The sequence below is a fragment of the Haplochromis burtoni genome, unplaced genomic scaffold (assembly GCF_018398535.1).
Source record: "Haplochromis burtoni strain Fernald_Lab_line unplaced genomic scaffold, NCSU_Asbu1 Contig_67, whole genome shotgun sequence".
NCBI lineage: Eukaryota > Metazoa > Chordata > Actinopteri > Cichliformes > Cichlidae > Haplochromis > Haplochromis burtoni.
In genome coordinates this window covers 1734229-1747483 of record NW_024582428.1, presented here as the reverse complement: position 1 = coordinate 1747483, position 13255 = coordinate 1734229, and the positions used below count along the sequence as shown (strand labels likewise).

The 13255-nt window shown below is 39.0% G+C and overlaps 1 protein-coding gene across 3 annotated transcripts in view; it reads right to left on the bottom strand.

Annotated features, from left to right (window-relative positions):
- The window catches only part of pde4dip (phosphodiesterase 4D interacting protein), a 91600-nt gene that overhangs the window by 39453 nt on the left and 38892 nt on the right, over positions 1-13255 (bottom strand). For 2 of the 3 annotated variants that reach the window (XM_042221462.1, XM_042221460.1), the window contains exons 4-9: positions 9010-9120; positions 4841-4917; positions 3185-3308; positions 2947-3098; positions 2278-2392; positions 4-39 (exon numbers count right to left, since the gene is read on the bottom strand). In XM_042221462.1, coding sequence (XP_042077396.1) covers positions 4-39; positions 2278-2392; positions 2947-3098; positions 3185-3308; positions 4841-4917; positions 9010-9120 — 615 coding nt within the window. The remainder of the gene's footprint in view (positions 1-3; positions 40-2277; positions 2393-2946; positions 3099-3184; positions 3309-4840; positions 4918-9009; positions 9121-13255) is intronic. The other variant, XM_042221461.1, reaches the window with a different exon arrangement.

The following is a 13255-nucleotide window of genomic DNA, read 5'->3' as shown; positions in this document are numbered from 1 at the left end:
TACCTGCATCTGTGCATGAACTGTGCACTCGTGCTCACACTGCAAAGAAACAAGTGCAATAATGTCACACATAAACCACCAACATGGTTTCATGTTACTACTTTTTAACTCTCACAGGTCAAAACCTTGATTTTGAGCTACAAAGACAGCTATCCCCATCAACACCTCCTTCGTCCACCTCATTATTTGTTGATGAGGTGTGTGTTGAGGCTCAGACTGCATATATTAGGAACTGCATCAGGTTCAAAGTACAGTATTTGTTGAAAATAAGTAGAGATGGTAAAAATGATACATTTATTCAAATGCAAGCAGAAAAACACAAGCATACAGGGGTTTACATGGTCCTAAAAAGGTGCACATATTTTTAGCTTCATGGTGGCGTGAGCTGTCTACCGTGCCAATGTTCCACTGACCCACATGCAGATATAAAAACAGTTTCATATCTTACTGGGTTGACCTATCTGCTGTTTGAGCCAGAACACTTAGAGCAAAGTGACAGAAGATGAGAAGGGGGGTTGAGGCAACCAGTAAAGAATTTAGACCAGGACTGGCACGCGTGTCTGGATCACAGTCAATGTCTTTAGTCCGTCTACTAAGCAAAAGACCTTTGGATTTTTTTGAAAGATGAAAAAACGTTGGAAAATATTTAATATTCCATATCCAAATATTCAATGCCATTGGACCATATGAATGGAAAAAAAATGGATAGTTGTAATGCTGTGATATAATTCAGAGGCAAGTCCTGTTTTGAGACAAGCAGTACAGTAAAGGGTTGGCAAGGTTGTGTGTTGATCCTACACAGAGCCTCAGTGCAATTGTCAGACAGTCATCTACAAACTGTAGCCGTTTACTGTCACCAAGGAACAGTGCCAAACAGCTGGTTGTGGACTACTCTTGCAGTTGTTGCTCTTGTGCAGTTGTTGGTCCTTCAGCCAGCTCGAGTGAAACTGAGAGCTATAAACAAAACCCTGTTGCTCTGTTTGTGTGCCAGCTAACCCAAAGATTGTGCAGAGCTCCTAAGTTGGCTAATTCTGAGACTTTGTTTTTTGCCTGCAGCCTGTCAACCCTTTCTTCTGAGGTGGATGGATTGGCGCTATCAGAATCTAGCCTGTCAAGTCTGTGTGTCCTGCATTTTTCTTTCCTCTTTCGCTGGCAAAGATTCCAGAGAATCTCCCATCGCTGGTGCTTCCTGACTCAGATCTTGGACTTCTGCCGCCAAAGCCCAAGTTACCTGAGCCAGAGCCAGAGGGTCCAATGTTGCCATAGTCATTATCATCTCACTCCTTGACCGCCTGACAAGCTCCTCCTCCACTGTTGGCTTCCTGCGCGCCTTCCAGTGGGGATAACACCTACACTGGTGTTAGAATCTTTTCCATCTCCTCTGCCACCAGGTCGACCCCCAAAATTAAGCCTCTGCTCTGTCCTGCATTTGGGTCAACTATCTGTGCTTCTTTGGTTTGCCCTGAACCCACTTCCAGATCACTCCCTCTGCTGTCCCTGCTCCAACCCACAGAAAATGAGTATCACTCACAAAGACCGTGACACCAGAGGTAATTAGCTGCTTGGATATGTGCGCTTAAGGTCTTCTCTTCCACTTTGTTCTAAATCTAGCTATACCCTTACAGCTGACGGTGTACTGCTGATGTGAAAAGTAAGGAGCAGCAGGCTATTGGTTTACTCCTCATAAATTATGTAAATATACACGAGGGACTCTGGGTCAAAACATAGTTTAAAGACCTTCAAGAAACCTCTGAAATAGCACAGAAATGTAAGTCTGCAAAAGTTATTTTGATTATCACATCTTATAATTATTTTATTTGATAGAGACTGAACAAAATAAGTAACAGAATTATTTAAAACATAAAAGAATTAAATGTCTTTTTTTGTAACTAGTTGTTAAAAATAAAGGATATTTTAGGCATATTTTACTAACTGTAGGTGTTTCTCAAGTTAGTTAGATAAATAAACAGCTTGTTGATTGTACCCATAATACTTTCTTTAATGTCTCTTTCTTACTGGTTGGGCTCTAGTGACTTAATAAAACTGACGTGAATACTGTGGAGCACTGGGGCTCCTGTCTAGTATACCTCAGATAATCACTATGTGCTTTCAGCTGCACATAATAGGAAAATAAATCACTTATTAGGGTCACCTGAACTCTGTCATGTCTTCTTCAGTTTTATAGCAATAAAGTATAACAATATTTGCAATATTAAGGGTGTGCGTGCATGATCGCCTCACCCTCTTATGTTCATGTAAGGAATATCATGAAAATACCTCAGTTTTTCCTTCGTCTTTGTGCAGACAAGAGGAAGGGTTTTGAAGTCTCACTTCAAGCTCTTTGACTTGAAGATGCAGTGAATGTTTGTCCTGTGTCAGCTCCTCAATCATTCTGATAAAAAGAAGAAACAGAGACAAGCATTAATGTAGCTAAAGCTGCAGTTTACCCCAGCTGATATGGGATAAGGGGCATGGCACATCATCAATCTGTTACTTGTCTGCGACAGACCAGAACACGCAAAGTCCACACAGAAAGACCCCGACCAGATGGTGGAGTTGAACACAGGGCCTTCTTGCTATGAGCCAACAGTGGTAACCGCTGTGCCACTATGCACAGGTATTTATGTGCCACCAAAATGCAGTCACATCAAAAATTGAAAAGCTGGTGTTTTCAGGTGATAAATCATAGACTGTGCAATGATTTGTTTTTATGAATTAATTATTTATTAAAACTAGCACAGCACTTGTATTTCATTCATTGTACTAAATACTGATTTGCCACAATGATAAAAAAACAAAGTGAAATCAATAAAATTAAACATATGGTGAGGTTCATCAAACCCCTCTGAAAAACTCCAATGCACTCATAATGTACAGTGCAATAAGCTGTTTTACACAAACTGGGATTTTGGTTGCAAGTCTGTGGTTAGCTACATATTAAATTACCTGTCTTTGTCTGTCAGTGGCTGCAAGTTGAGTATTCCACCAGAGGCTTGACTCTTCTCCAACATCTGTTTCTCAAGAGTGAGGTAGCGCTGGGTCTCGGTGTTTGCCAGTGAGGCCATCCGTTCAGCCTCAACTCGTGCCAGCTCAGCCTCCTAAACAGATGCATGTTCTCATCAGCATAAACCTCATTTTGCCTGTTAGTAGCATGGAACTGCTTAGCCAGTGCTACTATCTGTACCTCTTGTAGTAGCCGGACTTTGGTTGCCATGATTTCCTGTAAGTGGTTGATTTCCTCCTGCTGCACCACCAGACGCCGCTGCAAGTCTGCTTCATTTTGATTAGACAGGCCCTTTGCCGTCGATCTGTATGAGTTGAAATGAATAACAATTAACTTGTATAGGAAGTACTAAAATAAAATAATCCCACACGTATTCAACCTTCCTAACCACATCACATCTTAGTAAAAATTCAATGGTACGTGCATTATCTTCAAGCTCGGGTCCTCTAGCAGAAGCCTGCTAATCAGAAGGTTGGGTGTTCAATCCTCATCTTGGCCAACATACTATTCCTAAGTTGTTCTCAAAGTATCAAATGTGTACTATTTGCAAACCTCAAATCACACACCTTGTCTTTAAAAGCAACATAATTCATTGGATAACCTGTTGCAGTGTCTAAGAATAATTCAGAATGAATAATCAATGATTTTAATATACCACACTGCTTTTACTGGCTAGCTGTTAGCGATCAATCCCAGAGCAAAGGCTCCTTCTTTGCCGTCTTCATCTTGTTCTCTTTCTCTCCCTCTCTCTGCAGTAATGGTGCAGTCAACAAAAAGTTAAATGTTACAGTGAAACAGACTTTACAACCCATTAAAAGGCACACTGATCTGTGTTATTTATAGCAATATTCAAACTGAATACGGGCTGCTGCTGGCCGTTGACAGGTAACATGCTTTTGACTTGCTGTCACCTAAACTGGAGCCGTACTATTAAATAACGAAGCCCAATTTGACCAGAAAAGGAATATAAATCTTTAACTAACTGAAATATTAAAAGAATAAAGAACATAAGCTCCTTGGCTGACAATGGCAATGGCTTTTCTTATTCTTGTCTAAATTATCCACACATGATAACAGCAACAAACTGTGCTGTGATAACAGGAAATGAAAATAATAAAGACAGCCTTTTCCTGAAAAACATGGACCATCTTTCCCTTTAGGGAAATTTACAAAAAAAGCATCAAATGCACATTAAATTGTGTAATCTGAAGTTTGCATCCTGATCTCAGTATTCTGCTTAGTTTATTGTTTGGAAAGGAGAACGGCTGAAGAAAGAAAGGGAGACAGCTGGCTTGTAAACAGGTGCTGGAGCTCATATAGTTCCCAACTCGGCAAACCATAAAACCTCTGCCCTTTACTCAACCTACTCCCATATTCTAATCACCCTCCCCCTTTAAAAAACAAAAAAACACCCTTAGTAAGACCCTCACTTCTTCTCCACCTTGTCAGTTTCCTACCCTCTTTGTCCTCTATCCCAGAACTCAGAGGGACTTCACAAGCATTTTCGTGCTGAATCCATGCATTCCTTAGAGCTTAGTTTGTGTTGTGATAGCTAGGTTAGTCTACAGGCCAGCAGGCTTGCGTGTGATGAGAGGCCGTGGGGTCCTGAGCTTGCCTTGGCGCTGACGTACTGTTGGACTCATGGGAAACAAACTAGTGATGAAAGGAGCGTTTTTGTGCTTCGCTCAGAGGTTTCCCTAAAGGGATTTCAACAAATCTGTGCATAAGTAGTTGAGTATTCGAAACCGCTTTGAATTTTAAAATGGTTACAGGATGCTAGCGAATTATTTGTTTGATAACAGTGGAAAGGAAAAGTACGATTTTGCAAATACTTACTTTGCTTTGTCCAAAAGCTCTTGTTTCTCCTCGAGTTCCTTTTTCAGACTCTCAACTTCAACCTTGAGTTCAATATTCTGGAAGAAAATCATAGAAGCGGATAAGAACAAACAATAAAAGTTGCAGGTCTGAAATTTCACGTGCATCATATTCAGTGATGGGAATAACGGTGTCACTTTTTTCAGTAACGAGTAATCTAACTAATTACTATTCCTATCGTTACAACGCCGTTACAGTTACTAACGAGAAAATGCGGTCCGTTACTATTTTTCAACAAACAGACGGTTGAAGCTGTGCTGACTACGCAAGTAATCTGGACGCGCGCTCCCGCGGACGGTAATCACGATCACTGTCTAGCACAACACCTGGAGCTAAGGGGGCAAAACAATGGCATGAGTGCTGCTGTTTGACTGAGGAAGAATAAAGTAGTCGTGGTAAGCCAATCACATGACCACTTCAAGTCAAAGCAACAAGGTATAGATACCAGTTTTTAAATTGTGTTGATAGGCCACGTAAAACCAGAGTCATGATAAACAATATATACGCGGCGTTTTTCCCTCAATAGTTTCGTCACGTTTACTGTCTAAGGACAGCGCAGCAAGCACTCTGCTTATGAGCAAAAAAAGCCAGGGGAAGTTTTAGGAGTGACAGCGAGAGAGAGAGTAGAGAAAGAGAGAGAGCGAGTTTTGAGATGTTTAGGTGTTTGGAGTGTGTAGTTAATGTGTTGTCTTGTGTAGTTAGTGTGTAGTGTTGTGGATAGTTTTGTGTTGTGTGTCAGAACAATGAGGCAACTGCTGTCTCCAGGTAGAAACCTGCTGCTGTCAGACCTGCAGGGATCAGGCTGTGATGTTCTCCTTTATAGTGGACGGAAATTATTTTTTTTGGAGTGGCACAAATAATTTGTGTGGCATCTCATTGAATGCAGAACCGCTGATTGTTCTGTAAATAGTTTGAAATGGTTATAAAAAAAAGGGTAAAAGGTAAATGGCTGCAAATAACTTTGTTGTTTGAAAACTTGTGCATATGATTTTAAAATTGACAATTTATATTTGCATTTAAAGTTATGAAATATTATCATTAAACATGTTTGTGGTTGTTACAGTAAAAAATATAACTTTTTCTACTCTGATTTTATTTTTTTTGTCTGATTTTAGATCCATTGTGTTAATACAGTAAGTCAAAATGAAAACAGAACTGCAAATTCAGACACGCGAGGTTGTGCTGAAAAGAATGATGCCAAACAAGGCAAAGTAAATAGTTTCTAAAGGTAAAATGTGGAGGGAAAATCAAAAGTATTTAAAAATGGCCAATTATAACCTGGACCCCAGAGGGTTAATAGTTAATAGTTAATAGTTAATAGTTACTTTTCAAGTAATGAATTACTTTTAGAATCTTGTAACTCAGTTACTAACTCAGTTACTTTTTTGAAGAAGTAACTATAATTAATTACTTTTTCAAAGTAACTTGCCCAACACTGATTATATTTCATGGACAGACTTTATATTATTGCCAGACTAAATTTTAGGCGCTACATTATTCTTTTCCTGGAAGAGCTGGACCACTTTGTGTGGGTTCTCTTCAAGTACACTGGCTTCCTCCCACAGTCCAGAGACATGCAATTAGTGGGGTCAGGCTAATTAATGATCCTAAATTGCCCATAGGTGAGAATGACAGAGTGAATGCTTGTCTATCTCTCTGTGTTAGCCCTGCATCAGATTGGCAACCCCTCCACAGTGTACCCTACCTTTCGCCCTATGGTCGCTGGTAGGCTCCAGCAATCCTCATGAAGCTAAGTGAAGCACATGAGTTACCCTGACTTCAAGAATTTTAATTTTACTTTTTTACTCTGATGTACCCAATTTTAAAAAACAAACAAACAAAAAAAACAACCCCAAAGTCAGAAGCAGTGATAATCAATTGACCTTATTTCTGCAGTCGTTGTCATTCAGTCAGTATAGCAGTACAGTACAGTAATATGCCACACGAAACAAGCTTCCAAGTCTCACGTGCTATTCAATATCTCTGTAGCTCAGTAGGTCTATAAATAGGTGGTAGAAATAAGAGCACCTGCTGTATATGTCTCCTTCTGACCCCCAAAAGTGTAACATCCACCACTCCACCCCAAGTACCCAGCAACAACTCTACTTTTAACTTTTAAATCTTAAAGCAGGAACCAACTGGATGAGGACTGACTGTCACTTCACTCACAGTATCCGTCTGCAGTGATTGATGTTTTATGTACACCAATCTGGAATTGCAGTTCAGCACTGCTGCAGTAACTGTCACACAACACAGGTGCTGGACACAAGTGTTGTTGCTTGTATGTGCAAAGAGATGCAACATACACACGTGCATATTGTGCACCGACAAAAACAGTGAAACATGAAGTGGGTCATTGGGTTTATAGCCGCCACTGGAACACAGGTCAAGCAGTTAGGGCAGTTGAAACAATTATTCTCTAGCAGACATGTGGCTCTCTTTAGGTATACTGAGCAGCTTCCACTGAGAGCAATGAATTAAAACCTCATTCCAGGTTAGTATATGTTAAATACTTAACAGTATTTGGATGCTCTTAAAATCCCCAAAATTAACACTGCTGCAGCCCAACAGAAAATCCCACCAAATATTCGCTCTGATCAAAATACAATAGAAAGTGATGTATTTACTTTAAATTTTTATTCAAAAAACATCAACAGAACAGACTGTTGGTTAGAAATGGTTAATGCTACCCAGTTACCCAGTAAATTTAGGTCAGAGTAATAAGTAATATCACAAACTAAACACCTCCTATTCTCAGTTTTAATTGACTTTTTAGATAAATAAATACACTTATATGAATATGTAACTGTAACTATGAGTAATTTAAAAATGAATTTGTGTTATTTCTGTGGATCACCTGCAGTGCCTTAGCCCACACTTTGGGACTCACTGCTCTATCAGGTTTACCTTAAAATGTGAAATGCCCTCAAATACCTTTTGTTGTGAGTTTGGAGAGTACAAATAAAACTGAACAGAATTAAATGAATCTGTTTTCAGATAGAAAGCACAGATTTCAAGAGTGGATATGCTTTTGACTACGATGACCTGGATGACTGAGAACCTTCACAGACGATATGTTTTTAACTTTTTCTTTGTGTTTTAAATTGTCATGCATTACAGGATTGATGGTTTTCTTTTTGCAAGAAAATATTTTTTTTGGATTTTGACGTTGCTGTAAAATTATACATAACGTTAGAATTAATAGATACTTGCATTAGATACTCGCTGGTGCCAGGTAACGGCAATGACAAGTATTTACTGTGGGTCATAGGGCTGTAGCATATTTGATGAAGCATAAATATATTACAAAAGATTGGTGTGGAAAACAGTGATCACTGTTTTCAGAATCATGTACAGCCCTCTGCTCTCATGCAGATCGATTAGATGAAAAGAAATTACATTTTTTTATTTTATTTTGAAAGACTGATTTGTGAAGTGGCAGAATAAGTTTTACTTTAGTATCAAGTATATATCATTATTGAATTACAAAAATAGAGAGAATTACATTTTAAAATTCACCACTTGTCTAATCCATGAAATCATCTAACAGTTTTGGACACTGTAACATTAATTCAATCACAACAACAGTTCTATCAGGGTGCTTTATATTGTAATGTAAACACCAAGTCCTATAGCCCAGAAACATTGATGTGGGGAGTGAGGGCATAGGGTATAGGGAGGGATAGGGAAGGAGGGGGGTGTAATAATATTTCTAGGGATCGGGGCCAAAATGCAAATCTTCAAGTAAAATCCACATATATAAAAATGTACTTAAGTATTTAGTTACTAATCACTGCTGCCAGAGAGAGTGAACAATTTCAATCCCTTTTCTTGTGACCCTTGGTGCCTCAGAAGGTTGAGGCCCTCCTTTATTTCTGACTGCAGCACTGAGACAACTGTAGTCACTCTAAATCAGCTTCACAAGCAGAAATGTTTGACAGACAGTTTGAATGAACTGCTGCGGAGCAGCCTGAGACCTACTGTCAGTATGAGTTACTGTCAGACACAAACCTGCATATCTTTGCATAGCATATAACTCCACATCAAGTGCATGCAAGTACAGAACCTTTGGAATAACTTGCATGCGCGTGTCACAGTTAAATTATACACAGACCGTTTTTCTTACTCACCCACTTGTGCACGTCATCACTGCTCTCCTCAAATTTCTGCTGGATCTTCTCCTCCAGGAAGTAGATACGCAGCTTTAGGCTGAAGTTCTCCTTCTTCAGGTCATTCAGGTGCTGTGAGATAGTGCGGTAACCACGGAAGCCAGAGTTAGACATGATGACAGGCTGCTCCTTTGTAGGGGGCACCGCAGCCCCCCATTCAGTACAACATAATGTGGGAAAAGACAGGACTGCAGAGAAGCAAAGCCCTGTCTGAAAAATCTAACTGTTCTGATGTTGTATAGCAAAAATCTAATGCTCTAATCTCTCCCGCTAGTACACTTCAATAGACAAGCGCAAGATCAGAGTGCTGGTCAAAACAAAAAGTGGACATGAGCTCCTCGCTGTGTGGATTTGTTACAGAGGGGCTCAGGAGTGGCACGAGAGGGGAGGATGAGGGGATGTTTCCTTTTTTACCACGAGAAAGGCATTACAAGAATCTGAGACAGGAGTGAGTGTGTGCTGATAACTGCTACAATACTGAGCTGCTGTAGAATATCCTTTCACTTGTGATTGTGTGTGTGTGGAGTTGAATTGGGATTACATTAGCCTGACATCAAAATAAAATCTCCTTGAACTGAACTGAATATGGGCATTTGTACATGAGCTACTCTTTGTATGTTCTCCAGTACTGACAAGAGCTGAATGTTTACAATACAAGTGATGCAAAAACATGTGCTCTACTAATACAAATTTAAGCTCCACAAAAAATAACAGTTGACTCAAAGCACTTTAGACTACAAGCACACTATGCATTTATCTAGTGTTTTATTCTAGAAACTTTAAGCGCCTTATCTACCTTACTTCAACAGCCAATCCTCAATCGCCCACAATCTAACATGCATATCTTTCCACAAAGACATATGGAGAACATGCAAACTCCATACAGAAGCTATGAGGTCAGAGTGCTAACCACTACACTGCTGTGCAGCCCAATAGGGGCAAATGTGAATTTCTATTCCATTTCAAATTTACATGGTCATTGAATCGTAAAAAGGCATAACTTGGTCATGCGCAGTTAAAGGGTGTCCTTTGAAATATGTACCATGCACGTAGGACTTTCACTTTATAACAATATAAGACCAAATTTAATAAAGCAAAATAAAAGTCTGCTCTAATAAATTAAAACAGTAAATGAATAAATACATGAAAATGCAGTCTCAGGAGTGAAGTTTTCATCTAAAAACAGATTCATAGAACCAGAAAGTACCAAACCACAGGGAGGCACTAATGCTCTACCAAAATTTCTAGAACCAGACGTCTCAGAGTGAACTTGAATCCAGAAGCTATTTAAAGAAACCTTTGCCCCACGGCTGTCACTGAGGAATGCTGAAGTGGGAGACAGTGATCACACATGCAGGGCTGTCCGATGCCAGCACTTCAGATGGCCCTGTGCCACACTGACTGACTGCATATTAAATTACATATGCCTGAATGCATGAACATATATTGTGTACACATACATGCACACAACATCTATGCCGAAAAAGGGGACGGCTATATGCAGAATGTTCATAACTGAAGGCTTTGAACATAAAATGAAATCACTTAGTCAGGGCTATTGAAACTTCACAGGGACTTTGTGCACTTCATTTTAAAAGAACACAGTTTGTTTGAGGTAATGTGTTCCTACTTCTCCTTTGGAGCGTATTTTTCTCCTTAAATCTCAGCTCACACCGCTAAATGGCTGTGTATTTGTGTAAAAACACACACATCTGCTTCTCATAGGGCCCACATCAATCACTAAAGCAATGATGGCAATGATGGAGTTTCTATTTTTAGTGTTCCTATTTCAGTTACAATGTTATAATAAATGAAGATAAGAATGAAGATAACTGTAATGTGTATTTTTCATTGATGACAATAATAAAAAAATAAATAACATTTTGTACGAGCACTGTAAAAAGTAAGAAGATAAGTTTAGCATTTCAGTCTATTTTTTATGAATTCATGTGTGAGAGAACACTGAAACCCTGGATGCACACTAGAGTGTGTGTATGTATTTATGTATATACTTGCGTATGTGTGTACTGCACTACTCACAGCTATTTGTCATTAATCAATCCTTGCAAACACAGAGGTTAAACCTGAAATATATTACTGATACAGTAAATATATTAGTGATGACAGTGGTAATCTTATTCTGACAGTCTGACAACACAAAATAACAAAGATTACATCTGAGAAATTAAGCACATGACCACTTCAGGCCAAAATGATCATAAGAGTTTTTCATGACTGCCACAACTACACTGTAAATCAATCTGGAGTTAACAAGAACTGGAGAAGAAATGTAAACCCGAGGCCATGCAGAGAAAAAAGACTAAATTTATTGCAAAGCGGCATGCCCATGAAATGAAATCATCCTAATTCTCCAGGACTTTTCCAGCATCAGAGCATAATCCAATACAAGAGAAGGAGGGGAGAAAAGAGAACATTATAACTTTTTTTCCAGGCTGTTGCACCTCCAACTTTTACCACACTATGTTTCATGAGTCAGGAACAAACTCAAAGTCCCATTATTAGAATCAGAAAGTATTAAGACCTGAAATTTCACAGAAGAAGAAGATCCATTTTAAATGTTTTCATTGTCCCTTTCCACATTTCTTTTTCTTAAAAAAAAAATCTTATGCCTCTATTAGAAGTTGTTTTGTTACCATGGATGGTAGGAGGGAAGCAAAACAGTTTACTACCCTCTGCCCTCTGTTTAACTGGGAGGTTGCATGTGAGTGTATGAGTTTGTGTGTCCTCCGGATTGGCAGACCATTGGGAGTTTTCCCCCTTTACCGGTAACAGGAGCTCCTTGATGCCAGCTAGCTCAACATTTTCCAGCCATACTCTCTGGCAGTGCCAGCCCGCTAATGCAACTCTGCAGTGGGAATGTCTGATTGTGTTTATTATGCTGCCATGGTCCATGCTTCACGGTGGTTAAAAATTATAATTTGTAAACCTACTTAAATCATCAAGAGAGCCACTAAAAACATCCCCAGGAGCTAATTAAAATTATGGACTAAAAAAAAGAGGGATTAATGCTTGAAGCATTCTAGAAACCAGATAACACCTGCATGATGGCTGTATGCTGCAGAGTGGTTCTTTACATATGACATGCAATTACATATGTGGCTGAGTTCACTGTACTAGGAAAGACACTAAGCAATACAGAGAGGTGCAGTGCGCACTGCCACCTGTTAGCAAAAGGGTTCCTGCCCCAAACCCCAGCTGGGGTCTATATATGTGTCAGTCTGTGGGTTTCCTCAGTATGATTAATAAGTATGTAAACTCTGTCTTGTAGTCTAAATCACTTTGAGTGGTCAGTAAGACTAGAGTAGTGCTCAATTAATGTCAGTGCATTACATTTGAATGTGCTCAGTCTAAGTATATTGATATTTAAGACATTAAATTCGTCTTCATTTGATTCGGATTAATTAAAACAAACAAAAAATAATAAAAAGAAAATCCCAGCACAACGTAATCTCTTTGTCACTCTAATATTTCATGGGATGATTTGAAGCAACATTAAACTACAGAGACCACTGGTTATTGCAAACTGCAGATACTGGAGTGTTGTTTTTATATAGGACACACAGTGTCATGAATTTTGAATCCACAGAATTGTGGTTCAGTGTGAATGTACTTAATACTGTAAGCAAAACTAAAGTCCCTGCAAAACATTATATTACACTTAAATTTTAAGAGAACTTAACAAGCAGGAGAAGGCCATGTGCTACTGTTCTCACACTAAAAAAGTGAAAACCTAGCCTTAAAAGTGAACCTAATACACCTAGAAAACTTTTACAAGGTTGTAAAAAAACAAGAAAAAAGAAAGAAACTTCAATGTATTACTCTGAGATAGAACTATATACAGTTCAACTCTATTTTCCAGTGAATAATCATCTCTTCTCACACCACAAGACTCATAACACTATATCCAATGGTTTGGCCAACCTTCAGAGAAAATGTGACTCAATGTTTGAGATTTATTTACTGGGATAATTCATCAAGAGGAAAACTTAAAGATTGGCTGTCAGCAGAGCAAAGCCTGCTGAAGAGAGCGACTCCAAACTCAAACCCAAACAAAATACAGAGAATATCAGTGTCAAAATTCTTAACACAAAGTTAAGAACACAACGTGTATTGATTTAATTACTACGTTCAATTCAAAATAAAGGACAAAATGTATCTCTGTCCATCAGCCACAAGTGCTGTTTTC